This window comes from Phascolarctos cinereus, unplaced genomic scaffold, assembly GCF_003287225.1.
Source record: "Phascolarctos cinereus isolate Bilbo 61053 unplaced genomic scaffold, phaCin_HiC Scaffold_2;HRSCAF=192, whole genome shotgun sequence".
Classification (NCBI taxonomy): Eukaryota; Metazoa; Chordata; class Mammalia; order Diprotodontia; family Phascolarctidae; genus Phascolarctos; species Phascolarctos cinereus.
Window position 1 is genome coordinate 58,199,346 of NW_027555625.1, and position 16,642 is coordinate 58,215,987.

At 40.0% G+C, this 16,642-nt stretch overlaps 1 protein-coding gene across 2 annotated transcripts in view; it reads left to right on the plus strand.

The window, feature by feature from the left end:
- Positions 1-12,167, plus strand: part of ZDHHC7 (zDHHC palmitoyltransferase 7) — a 50,821-nt gene extending 38,654 nt beyond the window's left edge. For both annotated transcript variants that reach the window (XM_078149401.1, XM_020989245.2), the window contains 4 exons: positions 2,828-2,924; positions 3,386-3,467; positions 6,387-6,517; positions 9,959-12,167. In XM_078149401.1, the coding sequence (XP_078005527.1) occupies positions 2,828-2,924; positions 3,386-3,467; positions 6,387-6,517; positions 9,959-10,135 (487 nt within the window). In that variant the 3' untranslated portion in view covers positions 10,136-12,167. The remainder of the gene's footprint in view (positions 1-2,827; positions 2,925-3,385; positions 3,468-6,386; positions 6,518-9,958) is intronic.
- The last annotated feature ends 4,475 nt before the right edge of the window (positions 12,168-16,642 follow it).

The window sequence follows — 16,642 nt, forward strand, 5'->3', positions numbered from 1 at the left end:
CCTGTTTCTGTTTTGTGTTTTTACAATCTGGCCCCAACCTTTGCAGACTTAGGGACCTTTACTGCCTTTCACAGAGATAATGTGAGTGAGGGTTCTGTTGGCTTTCTTGGTCCTTATGCAGGATATCCCATCTACTGCCTTGGTTCCTTTGCCCAAGCTGCTCTCTACTGTACTCCCTTCTCACATGCCTCTTAGAACACACTAGCTTTGGGGCAGCTCCAGCCTTGGAGTCAGGAGGACCTGAGTTCAAATTCGGCCTCAGACTAGCTGTGTGACCTTGGGCAAGTCTCTTAACCTCAGAAAAAAAGTACCCTGGCCTCTTTCAAAGAATAATTCAAGGATGCTCCCACACAAGGCCTTTCCTGCTAGTCTGATCTGTTATTACCCTTCAAATTAATCATTAGTCAGTTGATTGTTAGAGCTATTAAAATGGGGCATTTAATGCAAAAACTTCTGAATGTGATTGGATGGTATGATTTGGTATTTAATGTGTGGTTGGAGATACTTAGCATTTATCCTTCTTTGTACTTATAAGGTGCTTTTATCATGTTAATACACTTAAAACTGAGAGGCCTGAAAATAAATATTAGCCCAATAGTAATAATAATGAGGCATCCTTATTTAGCATTTTAAGATTTGCATAATTATTTCCCTCATAACTCTCCTATAAAGTGAGCTGTGTTAATATTATCATGCTTATTATATAATTGAAGAAACTGAGGCTTCAGAGAGGTCAGGGATCAGAACGAGGATTCATACCAGGTCCCCCTTGACTCCAGGCCCACTGTTGTTGTCATTATACATTGCTGGATGGCTGTCTGAATTCCAACTGGAAATATGGAAAGTATTGGAATTGTGGCTGTATTTTATTTTTTAGCAGTGAATCTGTCATCAAATTCTCAGTAATGTGATTCTATTGTATCCTTAGCATTTTTTCAGATATCTGTAGTACTTAGAAAGTAGTCGGGGCAGCTAGGTGGCGCAGTGGATAGAGCACCAGCCCTGAAGTCAGGAGGACCTGAGTTCAAATGTGGCCTCAGACCAAACACTTGACACTTACTAGCTGTGTGACCCTGGGCATGTCACTTAACCCCCATTGCCTTTAAAAAAATAGTCTACTACAAAAATAATTTGTGTCCACTCAGAATATTTGCATAGACCTTTAAAGCAGTGATTTCTGGCCTTTTCAACCACAGCGATCCTATCATAATGTCAGAAATTTCAGACACTCCTAGTTAGTAGTTGTATTGTTGGTAGTTGTTTCCTGAAGAAATAGCTCATGTTAGAAGGCTACTATGAATTCATTAATGCATTTCATTATAACAATAATATATTTTATGAATAACAGTATTTACGTTTAAAAATTACATAAGTGTGAGATTTTTTGAGATCTGAGATTTGTTTAGTCAGCATCAGAATAACAATACTTGGTACACATCTAGGTTCACAGGCCTTTTCTGGGAATCCCAGAGCCCCTGGATTGCAAGCCATTGCTTTGAAGAGATGTAACTATAAATATGCATGGGTGCAGTAAGGCAGGCAGTACTGAGCTTAGACATAGAAACAGCCACTTTGAAATGACTGCTCCGGCTGTATTGTTCCAGGGAGTCTTCTTGCTGTTGGATCTGCTGCTGCCTAGAATCTCCCCTCCTCCTTGAACCCCAGTTCCTAAACCTAGACAGAGCAGGTTCTTCCATGACTTGTGGGGCAGGGGGTTGGATGAGGTACATTCTCATTGGCCTCTCCTCCCTATCCCCCATCGGTACCCACTGTGGCCAGTGTTGTCTTACCGATGTTTTCTCTCCTTTCTTCCAGTTTCTGTTAGTGAGTTTTCTTTTGATAGGTATGTGAATCTTCAGTTCTTTTTTGTGCCCAGAGAGGCTCTCTGCTTTAACTAGAAACAACAGTCCTCCTTGGAGTCAGCAGACTTAGATTTTTAAGTTTAGGTGCAGGCTACTGTGTGACTCTGGGCCAGACTCCCTCTTTCAGCCTTGATTTCCTCAGTACAAAAAATGGGGATGAAAATATTGGTACTGCTTTACCTCTCAAGGTTGTTGTGAGCAGATCACCTTGCAAAAGTCCTCTGTCCTTTGTCAGCTTTTAAAAGACTCAGCATAATTATCTGTGGGCACCTTTTGTCTTCCCTCCATAGTCTAAGGTGAGGAGCCTAGGATAAAAGCTTTGTTTTCCAGTTGTGACTGGGAAGACTAGAAGATGCCAGAAGGGAGAAGGGCTTGCTGCAGGAACAGGAAGGCAGGAAAGAAACATTGAGACTTTATTCTGGTCCGCTGTGGTTACCAGGGGAGAAAGAAATCTTGATTACAAACCAAACGACCACTCATGGAGCTGATTTTTGGGGTCCTCTGAAGAAAAAGACTGGCTCCCAGCAGAGTGCTGTCCTGTCAAGTGACCCCAACTTCCTGTGGCTCTTCACCTCAGACTCTGCCTGCCCCCTCAGAAAAACAGTGCAGGACATGACTGAGGCTAGTGGAGCAGCTGCAGCAGTGGAAATCTTCTTGTTGCCGCCTGGAGTTAAGGACGTATGTCCCTGCAGAAATGTTTGTAAATGGTGTGATTAGATTCTTACCACTTTAGATCTGTGGCCTGGCCTGGGAACCTGGTACTATGGGAATCATTGTTTCTTTATGCTCTGAAGTTTTTGAAACCCAACCTGTTTTGTAAATTGGAGACTTAATGTAATTGTTGATATTTCCATTTAATTTTCTTTCTCCTTATTTTCTTTGCGCTTTTGTTTTAGTTATGTTATTCTGATAGTCTTCTACACTAGAATATTAAAAATAAAATAAAAACCACTTCCTTTTTCCAGTATTTGTAAACGATGTATTCGGAAGATGGATCACCACTGCCCATGGGTGAACAATTGTGTGGGAGAAAAAAATCAGAGGTTTTTTGTGCTCTTTACCGTGAGTAAAAATTAATTTTTGATGGTTTATGGTGATTGTCAAACTCTTTTGACTATGATTTGCTTCTGGCCGCCATATTTCTCCTAGGACCGAGCCAGTTCCTCCCTAGCTGTCCTTCCCAGGGAAGCACAAGTTGTAGCAATTGTGTGGCTGCCAGTTATTTGCTGCATGTATTCTCTCTGGGCCTGGGCCAAAATGGTCTCTCTCATCATAGATGAGAAATGCTTACCTTCTGCTGCTCTCCACAGAAGAATTTTTCCGGTGTGACCTTGGGGTGCTAATAAATGTCATACTATTTAATTTTAAGGATTTATTTTTTAAACTTTTTTCACTGTGTGCTTAGTACATTGATTTTACTTGACAGTTGGAACTGAATAGAAAGAAAACTATCGTCCGTCAGCCTTTTCTGTTCACAATGGATCACAGCCTTACAATTCCCTCCTACTTTTTCTCTTATCCAGATGTATATAGCCCTGTCTTCAGCTCATGCTCTGATCTTGTGTGGATTTCAGTTTTTTTCCTGTGTCCGAGGGCAGTGGACTGGTAAGCACATACGTGGGTGTATAAAAATTGTTGGTAGAAATACAGAAATAGCATTACCATACTACTGCATGTGCAAAGAAACAAAATATTACACCCAGTGGCAAATACTTTAAAGAAAAAAAATACACTTAGGATTTGGGAGAACATCTTTTGTTGTCACTTTGGGTGGTTTTCTGGGATGAGATTGTCTTTACATCATAACACCAAGACTTGCCATCTTGTGCACCACAGTGAAGCCATGTAATCAGCTTTCCCTTATAATCAGATACGTATTTGGCTCTGTGGGGGGTTATGTTGCTTGTTGCAGATACTGTGTCTAGATAGAAATTGATATTATTTTCTGCCACCTATTAGAGTATTATTCCTAGCAAAAATCTCTCCCTTTCTTAGTCAATTTGTTAAAAAAAAATTTTTTTTAATACTCTTTACAGTGTGGACATGAAGGCCTGTCCTACTTTAGTAAAATTTATTTTTCTTACCCTCTTCCTCTTGACTTCTTTAGCCACATACTTTTTATTTTAGCATGTGAGTGTGTGAGAGCATGTGTGCAGTGTGTGAGTGTGATTAGTGAGATCGTGAGCCTAATCTTGTTAAAGTGGTTGGAGACTTGTGTCCCCTCGTGCCCAGTTACCTTGGCTTTGTCATAGCTACACACTGCACCTCCCACTGTTCTTAGGCAGTTCTCTTGTACCTCCAGTGATGGGTTACAACGGGCCTGGTCAATGCAAATTTATGATCACTGCTGAAAAAAACCAAACAAGCCCTCAAAAGCATTTATCTAGTAATGTGTATGTATTAGTGTGAATCCCCATTTGTTGAAGTTGAGTGTTGTCCTTAGATGCCAATAGTAACTGCTTCAAAAAGACTGGTTCTGATTGAGGATAGCATGTCAGACATCTTACTGACTTGGTTCAGGGATATAGTTTAGATTTTATGTAAGCTCTGAATGGTAGCATCATTGATTAGGATGGCCTTGCAAATGAGTGCAAAATATTACCAGCACACACTGATTTTTTTTTAACCAAATTACCTTCACTAATAGGAGAGATAGCAAAATAAATTAGATAATCATTTCTTTTACATTTCTTTTACCCATTGTCAACATTTTTGTTTCCTTTTAAGAGAAATTCATTTTCTTCTTTGGGATAAGACTTGACACTAAACCATTTTTAGAAAGCTGGCTGTGTTGTCTTTGCTAAAAATTTCAAGAGAAAGACATTTAGTTTTTCTTAAAGCCTACCCTAAGCATTTACTATAGAGAAGGGAGAAATTTTATGACACAGTAGGTAAGGCTCATATCTGTTAGAAGAAAGCGCTAAGAATAATCAGAAAACCATTTATATTTGGCTTGACTTTGATATCCTGGAAATTTATAACACTTTAAAAAAAAAAGCTCAACAAAGGAAGAACTGGAAAATAATCCAGTTTTCCCATCTTATCCCCCTACTCCCTCAGCTCTATGTAGAGATGTGTGGCATTAATCTCTCAGACTAGTGTTAGAAATGCCAGCTTGAGCAGCTCTCCCTTCCCTGCATCAGTTCACTGTGTGTCTGGTTTAGCTCTTCCCTGGGCGAGTTAAGGGGTTAGGATTGGTAATTCTGATTTTGTTTAAAAGGCCTTTCCTGGTGGATGAATCAGGGTGAGGGGAGGAGAGACACCTCCAAGTTACTGAACTGAAATGCTGTCCAAGGATGCAGTGGTCTCCTCCGCTCTCTCTAAACTTTTCTTCGGGCTTCTGCTGAATTGCAGACCGCAAGCAGTTAGTCAACTGAGGAGGTGAGAGCTAACTGTAGGTAGAGGTGAAAATCGCAGCCTGGGGCACCAGGAACAGTGCTTCTAGGCTGGAACTGTGAGAAAGTTCTGAATACGCAGACACTTCTTTAATATGAGAAGAAACAGAAAAGTATTGGACTTTTATTTTGTCAGTCTTCTCATTTAGATCCCAAGTGTGGAAGAAACTAATGTCCAGTCCGTCATTCAAGCTGAATGAGATTGAGAAGTAAAAAGATTAATTTGTTCAGTGCCCAAAATTAAGCATGTATCATGTATGTCTATAGTTTTGTATATAATTGAAAAAGTCATTCTTTGTTTAAAAGGACTAGGCATATAAGGAAAAATAACTTTATTTTAATTAACTCAAATAGTTTAGGATGTGAGGCAACATATGCATATTTGTTTAGAGTGAGATCTAAACCAATAATTTTCTTGGTTAGCCCTGTGAGGACTACCTTGAATTAATTACCTCTTGCATTTACAATTGCCTGATTGTGCTATGCCATTTTCTCCATTTTTGAGGCTAAAAATGATGTTGTGGTTCACAAGTGGTGATATGCTCAACTACAAATGGGTTTGTAGTATTTGTAACGTGCAAAAAGAAAGAGAAGCGTGTTATCATGGTTATTTCTCTTTGTGAATGAGACAGGCCAGCTTTGCTCAAGTACAAAGATTGTTTAGTAATCAGAGCTTCACTGTGGAAAGTGCAGGTTGCTTACTTTTTGTATTTTCTTAGACGGTAAATTATTTTTAAATTTCCTACACAGTTTAAAAAATAATATAATTTCTATTGTAGTATAAAACAAACTAAAAAATCCCAGCTTATTTTTTTTTTAAACAATTCACAAAAACCGAGTAGTTCCCATCTAATCAGATGGTGAAACCATTGACCAGGAAACAGAATTGTCAGGTGTATTCTGTACTGGCCTAGGGTGGAGCGGGCCAGGCCTCCGAGACGCCCAGACAGAAAGCCTTGTTTCTCTGAGCGGCCCTGGCGCATGCCTTTTTCTGCAGGCGGGTTTGCCTTTCTGCCAGACGGATGCAGTCCTTCCTGTACCATCGGGAGGTGAACTTTCTGTTCACAGTGACAAAGTTTGGGGACATGCTCTCTGCTTTAATGAACGATTCTCTCGACCTCTTCCACAGAATGCAGTGACTTTTCTCCACCTGTAACTGTAATCCTGCTGATCTTCTTGTGCCTTGAGGGTCTGCTCTTTCTCGCTTTCACCGCAGTCATGTTTGGCACTCAGATCCACTCAATATGCAACGACGAGACGGTAGGGTCACAGTTTTGCTTTTTGTGCTGTTCTCGGAGGTGGAGGTTTTAGGGGTCTTCACACCGTTGGGTCATAGATCAGAGCAGGAAGGGTCCTCTGAGAGAAGTTAGTCCAGCCACTCCTTTTGTAAATGAGAAAGTTGAGGCCAAGGGTGCTTAAATGACTGCCCAGTGTTAGAAAACACATATCAGAGGGAGGATTTGAACGCTTAACAGACTCCAGAGATTGTGTGCTTTCTTAATTTTTTTAAAAAATTCTGAACTTAAAACATTCCAAACAAAATGAGCATTTCCTCAATTGTAATAGACCAGAAAAAAGATTGTATGTGAAACTATAAAGCTCTGTTATATATAGGTTGCTTTTCCTGTTAAGTATATAATAAATTCAATATGTAACTTTCAAAGCTGTCCTGCTTGGCTTTGTTTACTTCATTTTTCTTCTTGTATATTTTAAAAAATGCTTCCATAACTCTATTTTTTCTTTTTGGGAGACAAATCTGTCACTAGTCCCCATCCTTCCATCTTTTCTTCCCCCTTCTTCCCTCTTTCGCTACCCCCACCTCACCCTCCTCCTACCTCACCCCCCTCAATTGAGAAGGAAAAAAAAAAGAAAAATATAAAACTTTAAACAAATTTGCATAAGCTAGTAAAACAAATTCCCATATTGGCTTAGTCCAAAAATTTCTGTCTCATTCTGTACGTTGAGTCTATTACATTTCTGGAGGGTCTCTGGTTGGTCACTGGATTCTTCAGAGTTCTTATGTATTTCTTTTTTTTAAAAAAACACTTATTGTCTTAAGTTGTTCTCACTTTACTCTGTATCCGTTCATGCACGTCTGCTCCAGGTTTCTCTAAAACCAACCCTTTTGTAATTTAAAGTGGTTGCAGCATTGTTCCATTACATTCATGTACTGCAGTTCAGCTGTTCCCCAGTTGTTCTCTAAGTCATTGTACTGCTTCTTCAGGTGATGCTTTACCCAGACCATCCCTAACCTGGTAGTTTTTCCTTTCTTTTTCTGTGTTACGTATAGGTTTTCTTTTTCCATTCTTCTCACTGCATCTTATCCTTACAATTTTCAACTTAACTATTCATAAATCCTTTCAGAATATCCCTGTGGAGCAACATGGGAGGAAGCTTTGGGGATGAGAAATCTGAGGGACCGAGATTGGGCATTTTATTGTCCTCAGTTTTCCCTCTATTTGCTGCAAACATATGCCAGGTTGGAGAAGTTGTAGTAATTTCTGAATGTGGCAGCAGCCTCTGTAATTTAGATTTTCCTAAAAAGTCAGAATCTATATCCACTTTCTTTTCAAGTCTGGCCTTTCCAGCTTTGAGTTACTTGTTTTCTCTCCTCAGCCATCTTATTGTCTGCCACAAGAAGCTCTGTATGGTGCTGCTCATCAGCAGAATTACCTGCTTTTCTGTTCCTATTTTATCTTTCTTTGGTGCTTGTCTTCTAATACACGGTTCAATTGGCTCTTTCCTTTCCTGAAAAGGAGAAAAAGCAGTTTGTCTGGACCTGTGATAAAGTTACAGGTGCTTTTCTCTGTGCCAGAACCATACTTCCAAGAGACAGGCATGCTTTAGCCATCTTCTGCATACAGTTCACACAACGCTAGCAAGTGAGGAATCCCACTGGAGTCTGCTGGACTTTTGGTGTTTTTTTCCAGTTTGCCCTTTTCCTCCTCTCCTTGATAAGTGGTAGCTTCTAGGGGACCTTGCCATCTATAGGGAGCCCCTCTTAGGTTGGACTCTGTTCCCAGAGGACCTCTGTGATAGTGGCAAACACTTTTGGCAAATATACATTTCCTTGTTTCTGCCTTGCTTGTTATTAATGATCCTGAGGGTGGTCAAACAAGGTTGTTTCTGTGGTTATATTTTTTAAGGAATCAAGAATAATTTTTCATAGTTGCATGGGAAATACTTTGTTGGATGAGGGCATTTAGGTAGAATGTCAGATACTTTTTTTTAATAATCAATTGACAGTAAGCACAGAATGAATTGGTATTCTCCACATCTTTCAATCAATTGTGTGCTGATAAAGATGTGGCTACTGTGGAATATCACTTGCAAAAGACTTTCTGTTCCTTACTAATACTCTTATAAATGGGCCCTCCAATGTGTGTGTAATGTAAACATTTTATGTAACTTAGTATGACTCGGATATGTTTAATATTGTTGGTGGGAACCATCAGATGAGTAGGTAAAATCAATGAGATTTGAAACCTAGGTTTCTTTAAATAGCCCTCCATTAGCAGAGCAGGGATGCTACCTTTACTACAAAGCTCTTTCTGTCTGTCAGGAGATGGCTTTTTGGAGACAGGGTACTATTGAGTGTGTTATAGTGAAGTTACTCAGAACAGAAAGAAAGCCCAATCCCAAAAGGTGTTTTTGTTTTATTATTCCATTAAACTTCCTTTTAAGTAAAAGGACCTGACTGTATACTGTTTTTAGTACCGACTGGGGAGAACAGAACTGATTAACTTTCCCCTAACTCTCTCACTTTACACTTCCCTATTTCTCTTGAGGGCCACGCAATTCTTCCATTGTCTCAGGTGCATAATATTGGCAATATCCTCCACTCTTCACTCTCCCTATCCCCACCCATCCATTCTTTTGTCAGATCTTGTGCTTTCAACTGTAACAGCATTTCTTACACCTGCCACATTCTTGTGAGCTGCACAGCTACCACTCCAGGTGGGGTTCTCACCACCCCTTCCCTAGGTTATTGTGATAACTTCCTGCTTGGTCTCCCTGCCTCGAGTCTCTTACCTCTCTAGTCTGCTCTACAGAATGCTACTAAAATAATTTCCTTAAGTGTAGATGTGACCATGCAATTCCCCGACATGGTCAACTTCAGTGACTTCCTAGTGCCTGTAGAATAAAATATAAACTGTTTTAGCTTTTAAAACCCTAAATAGCCTGACTCCGATTTATCTTGATAGGAATTCACTTGACTTTACTTCTCTTCTCTTGCTCTACAATTCAGCCAAACTGGCTTGTCTCTGTTCCTCATGAGTGACACCTGTCTCTTACCTTTGTGCCTTTCTGCTGGCCATTCCCTGTGCTTGGAATGCACTTCCCTCCCACCCTCAGCCTTATTATCCTTTTTTGTAAGATGTAGCTCAGACACCGTTTTCTGTATGAAGTCTTTCCTGGTAGCCCCAACTGTGTTTGTGCTTTATTTCCCATAGTACTTAGTAGTACTTCATGTGTGTAGGTATACACATACATGTACTATTAACTTTATATTTATGCTAAAGCATATATATTTATACATTTGTCTCCTTTAAGCATCCGATATTGAATCTAAACAAAAATATATTATTTGATTTATTTTAGTAATTGTAAAAAATAAGCACAGTTAACTCTTCTCTGAATTTCCATTTAGTGTTAACTGACTATTGTCGAGCAGTAATGTTATTATTTATTTATTCGCAGGAAATTGAAAGACTGAAAAGTGAAAAGCCAACTTGGGAACGGAGGCTCCGATGGGAAGGGATGAAGTCTGTTTTTGGGGGCCAGCCTTCAATTTTATGGATGAATCCTTTTGCAGGATTTCGAATCAGAAGATTCCTACTGAAGTCAAAGAGAGGTGGTCCAGAATTTTCCGTGTGAGGCCCACTTTCCCATACTGGAACTTGCAAATGTACTCTAGGATATTTATTTGGGGTTTGAAAGCCTGTCGACATATACTCTGTGACCAATGGGGACTGTACCAACACAAACCAGTTGCTTGTAGCAAGCAGAATTTTATACATTTATAGTCACAGAGATCACAAATTTTCCAAAATGGTAACTGGAACCTGTAATGAACTTTTCAGCTGTACCACTAATGAAAGGCATGTGGCCACACTGAAGAAGCCAAATGTCATTATTCTACTGTGAGATTATGTTTTTTGTTAAATCTTTTTCATTTGATCAAATATTGTTTGGGGTATTACATATGATATTTTATTAAAAATCCTGTGTACTGAGCTGCATTTGTCAATCATGGGAAAAAAAATCCCCAGTGGATAAGAATTCTTAAGCCAGTAGCATCAGGGAGTTTCTGTTTACCATGTAATTCCATTCCGTTATTGCTTTTCCTGTATCTTAACTCTACGGGGACCCTTTCGTAGAGATACATTTCGGTCTTTCATTTTTATTGTCTCTCATCATTAAGTTGCAAAAGATCTGTGTGCACTGAGCAGCATAGATAAATGTCAGGTACACTCATTACTTCTCCCCCCCCATTTATCATTGCTTACTTCCTTTTCCTCTCACCTGTCCAACCCCGGAACAAAATGTTTTCTTGATCCTAGCAGCAAGTTTAATATATGTAAGTTTTTCCTTTTTTTAAAATTTAAAATTATTATTTTTAATGACAAGCTATTTTTAAAAACCTATGTTCAGGGAAGAGAAAAAAAGCTGCTATGATATCCTCCTTTGTGACTAACTATGAATGTATTGCCAATTGGACAGTCTGCAGATCCAAAGAACAATCAGTTGTCTCCCCTCCCCCTTCCCTTTTTAAAAAAGATCTTGTGTGGGTTTAATTATTTTAAAATTTTGAGAACGGAAAGCAGCTGGAACTGGTTTTTTTTTTTCAGCTAAATTAGCATTATCTGGGCAAATGTCACTCTTGATCGAGAAGAGTCAGGCCTCTTTTTAGAGAACCTCCATCTCTGTGCATCGCAATGCTGCATGGTTAGTCTGAGCAAGGAGGAGATCATATAACCCCACACTGAAGGCAGACCAGTGTGCATCTCACCACAGCTTTAGAGAAGTAAATCGCAGGGCATCACCTCTTCTTTTTGTGGCTTTGGTGCAGAAGAGAGCAGAGCACACGTCTGTAACTCTCCTAGAAAGAAACAGAAACAAAACTGAACGACCAGAACGCCTCTCATCACTGCTATTCTTTGCTCACACTATAATTGAGGAGAACCAGGTGTGTAGTGGAGAATTATGCCTGAATGGGGAGCAGCTCCTTTCAGAGGAGTGGAATGGGATGGAATGGGGTGGGATGGGATGGGTGGGGAGGGAGGATATTGCCTTAAACTCACCGGGCTTGTGTATATTTTGTCAGAAGCATCTGGAAGCAGTTTATTACATGCTAAGAGGTCTTCCTTATTCAGATTGATCTGCCACGCTAAACATTTTGATGTTTTCCTTCTGGACGCTATGCCTTTCTGTTTATCTGTGAAGATCTTCAAAGAACACATGTATTCTAACCTTATACTAGTCTAGATGGAATTCATCAAGAGATCAGCCCAGCACACAAAAGCCAAATGAACAAAGCAATTCATTGGTGAAAAGATCACCATAAAAATGTGTATACGTTGTAGGAAATTGATCAAGAGCAGCCAGAGAAGCAAAAACTTAGATTTGTGGCATGATGGACAACGGAGGCAAGTTCCAAAAGAATCTTTTTTTTTTTTGCACATCTGTTGGGAGCATATGTTAGGCTTCATCATGAGGTTTTTAAAATGATATAGTCTGTTGGTTGAAAATTATTAAGAGTTTGAATCCTGTGAGACTAGCAAGTGTGTGTGTGAAATCAGGTCTACTTGGCTTTTTCAACCCCTTTCATTGTAATTTTTATATAAAATAAAGCCATTCATTGACATTTCTCAAAGTTGGTAATTAAATGATATCAGGTCTCATTGGATTTAGTCTCTTTCTTTCCTTGGCTCACTGAATTTCTTTTTTCAAGGAAGTCTATGGTATTTAGTAACACAGTGTTCAGGCCCTGTGGAATAATTCTAATATCTGAGCTGAATTTGCCAAAGAGTATTTATTGACTGCTGAAGAGTTCTAATTTCTAGTAAATTCAACTCTCTAGAATGTGTTTGTGATCCCAGGACTTCTCTGAAGTTGGAGCTACATTCAACCCAAAGAGTTCTGTTTAAAATAAGGCAGCAGAATGTAACTGACAAAAGTCATAGCCAACCAGAGGGAGAATTATTTTTCTGTCTGCTTTCTCCTTCAGCACAGCGCTCTGAGGTCATTTAACTTGGGGGCAGATAGCCCGTCACACCACAGGCCTGAATTACAGCATGACATCATAATGCTCGCAAGTAACCGAGAAAAGACTTAAATCGTTCTGTTTGTAAGGATGTGCACATTTTATTTTAGATGAATTTCTGTCAAAAATGGTTAAAACAAATGTAATTTTCTTTTAAGTGCTCTGAGGAATTGGCTTAAATTAGCTGGAAAAAAAAATCCCTTGACATTTTTCAACCTCATTACCAATGAGGTATTTTCCATTAATATTCACAGCTTCTTGGCTTGTCCCTCATAATCTGTCTTGACTGCAGTCACATCTACGCCAGATAATTGTAGAATCAGTGTAAATACAGTATCACTACATGCAGGAAAATGTCCCTGGGGTGTATTTTAAAAAAACAGAGTAGTGGAAATGATGTGTGTTTCATGAAGGTTGATGGGTGACTATACACCTGTGCATGTTTACTCTTTCCCCTTGTTACAGCAGAATGAAATTTATGCTCAGAGATTCTTTAGGAGCAAGTCGTCATCTTTTTCTCCCCCCACTGTAGGCAATGGGATTAAATGACTTGCCCAGGGTCACACAGCTTGTAAATGTCAAGTGTCTGAGGCAAGATTTGAAATTAGGTCCTCCTGACTCCAAGGCCAGAGTTCTATCCACTGCTCCACTTAGCTGCTCCAGGAGCAAGTCTTCTTGCAGCACATAAATGTGCCGCGAAGTGTGGAACCTTTGAGATAGGCATGGATCCATCTAAGTGCTCCCTGGACAAACATTTATTAGACACTTTCTGTGTGCCCAGCTTTCTATTGAGCCCTGTGGATACAAAGATATAGAAGATGTAGAATCTACCTGCCAGGAGAAAAAAGGCATGTACAGAGATAGTACGCAAGGGAGAGGGTTAATGCTAAGAGTGCTAAAAGTATTTAAGAAGAAAAGAGCATTTTAATGGGAAGGGATGGTCAAGGGAGGCTTCATGGAGGAGGTGGCATGTGATATAGTGCCATTAAGGAAGAACCTCAACAGTCTTGGGGCAGGGGTGCAGGAAGGGCAGTTTGTGGCATGATGAGGTGGTTTGAGCATAAGCAAAGAGAAGAGGGAAGATAGGATGAACTCAAGGAATGTGCAGATTATGTGGAAGTGGAGTAATATGAAATCAGACTGGAAAGACAGGGACTGGTTTCCAGTGGTAAGGTGCTTATTTCTCTTAGAGGAAAAGTCAGTGGTAGTCGAGAGGCCGTTCAATATAACAAAGGGGGCTGGCTGACTTCAGCAGGTAGGAGACCTTGGGTTCCAATTCCTCCCTTATTCCACTCCACCCTTGTGAGTTAGTCACTTAGCCATTCTGGTCCTTCTTGTCTCATCTGTAAAGTGGGCACAGTGCTTCACCTTGCCTGAAGAAAAGGAGCTAACCAGATTCTTTCACTTCCAGCTCTAAGAACAGTTAACTCTGTGTAGATTTCAGTTAAGAGGCTGATCTTCTCTGTCTTGCAAGACATATGCAGTGTACATGTAAATACTTCATAAATGCTTGTGGATGAGTCAGTGAAAACCAGCAGGCTGGTGTGCAGAAAGACGTCTAACAGTAAGGGTGTGTTGGCATTCCAGCAGAGAATGGGGAGAATGGCATTAGCTTCCTCTTTACCAGTGAGGGCCAAATTTCTTGTTAGCTAGAAATGAAGGGTTGTTTCCTAAAGTTCTAGTGACATGGGAACTTAAAAGTCTTTTTTAATAACAAAAAAAGTTTCATTCAGTGTAATGACTTTGGTCAAATAGGGTCAAATACTAATTAGTTGGCTTAGTGGAATATTACCTCATTTTGTGGCTATTTTTAGAAGTTTTCAGCTGATGTGGGGGCTCCCTGACTCAGTATTATTGAAGCCCATGCACACTGAAAGGCATCTTCTGAGCTGAGTTTAATGGTCTGCAGCACTAACATGCTCACTGGCTGAATTTGTTGGATGAGGGTCATAGATGTCTTACTCAAGGGTGAGAAGTTGGCGTGATGTTAAGTTTACACACATTTACTTTTTATAAGAGAAAAGTATGCTCTAGACAACTGAGACTGTTGGTTTTACACTTTAAAGTCATACCTTTAAAGGGCAAACAGTGCCTTTACTCTTGTCCCCCATTATAGCCATCTGTGATGAAGAAATAGATAATTATCACTCTAATTGGACCATCCCAACCCTCTTAGATTGGGACCACTTAGCTTTTTCCTGAAACTTTCAGGTCACTGGGTGAGGAAAAGGAGGACAGAATATAGGAAACCTGATGTGAATTACCTCGGAATGTGTGAAACGTGCCCAGTCCCTCCAGAAGGCAGGGTTATAAGGTGAATGTTGCTGCTAGGGGCCCTCTTCATTGGGAGTCCTGACAGATTTCAGAGCAGTGATGACGTTGGAGAGGTTGACCCAGTAAAGCTTTGAGATTTATAGGTCGAGCTCTGCCTGTCAGTTGGGGACCTCAGCTCTCATTGTGAGCTCTTCAAAGGAAAGAAGTAGCTGCTTCTATGCAAAGCAATGGAGAGGAGGTGAAGTGTGGAAACTGGCTATGTCAGAACTAGAAGTTATGCAGAGCAAAGGCTAATGCAGATAAGCATTGTGTGAGAAACCTGCCCAAGCATTTATTATGTCTGTAAAAAGCAGGAGTCAGCACTGGGAAGAGGGCTGGATTTGGATTCAGGCTTGAGGTTCAAATTCTGGCTCAAACACTTGCTATCTGTTTAGCCTTTGGCAATTCAGTTTCCTCCTATGGGTCTCTGTTCTCCCTCTGTAAAATGAGGGAATCAAACTGGATGTTCTCCAAAATCCCCTCCAACTCTAAATCTGTGATTCTCTGAGTTTCTTTAACCTGCCTGTATAAGGGCAAGAGTCAGGAAAAGATAGTTTTGGAAGGCTACTTCAAAATAGGCCAATATTATTATTATTATTATTATTATTTTTTACTTATAACAAATTCAGCTGAAGGGTCAGTTCATATGACAGGACCCTAGAAAAACTCCAGTAAGATTTTATGCTGCATTCTCTTCTTTTAACGTCTGTCTTCATCCAAAGTTCTCTGATGTATTACCTTGGTGTAGAGGTGACTTTGGGTTCCCTAAGGGTTATGCCAGTGGGGCATTAGCTATTGCTGGTCTTATCAAACCAGAAAGGCTTTGAATGAGCCAGGCATCAGAAGGTTGTACCAGGGCCAGCCTAGCTAAGTGCAAAAGATTGGTGACTAGGTCACAAGCAATTTTTGACACAGAAACTCGTGAAATACTATCAAGGTACTGATCTTAGTAGAGAAAGTTCCCACGCTGACAAAACCACAATCCTCTGACATACTGAAAAAATAAGTTTTATGGATGATCAAGTGGAGATAAAAAATAATTTGATCAGGTGTTTCTCAGACCTTATGTGCTATTTAAGTGTGAGCCGGTATTTGCTGAAGGAGAGGCATAGAAACAAGATTTTAACACAGTCTTCCTGCCCCCCTCCAAATAAATTGTAAACTTGAGGGCAAAAGCTTTATTTTTTGCTTTTGTATATTCAATGACTGGCTCATAGGTGCTTAATAAATGCTTGTTGATTGAATTGCCTTCAGTAGCACTGCATTTGGAACAGGATTGATTTTTCAAGCCTAACTAAAGACTCTGGGATCTATTTGACATAACAGGTGTCCCATCTTTGATTGAATGAAGATATAGAATAGTTGTGTATTTTTACTAGAATAGACAACAGTAGGTCTTACTTTCTTAGAATTGGCTGAGATAAAAAGGCTCGCCATCTGCTGGCAATATCACCATTTTGCTCAGCAATGCTTTCTTTTATCCCTCATCCCTCTCCCCAGTTCCTCTAGACAGTTGCCTCCAGTTGCCTTAATAACCCCCCATACGTGATGACATTGAAGTCTTGTGGGTCATCAACATCCTTACCTATGAGGAACAGTGGGCGTTAGAACCCAGAAGCAGCTTCCAGTCAGCCCTAGTACCTGGCAAGGAGAGGTTCTCTCTCTATATCAAATGAGATATTTGTAAAGTGCTTAGCATGGTGCCTAGCACATACTAGGCACTTAAATAAATGCTTATTTCCTTGCTTCTGGTGATAGCAAATGAAACTAAAGAGCCAGAATCCTCTGAGCAAAATGTCCCATTT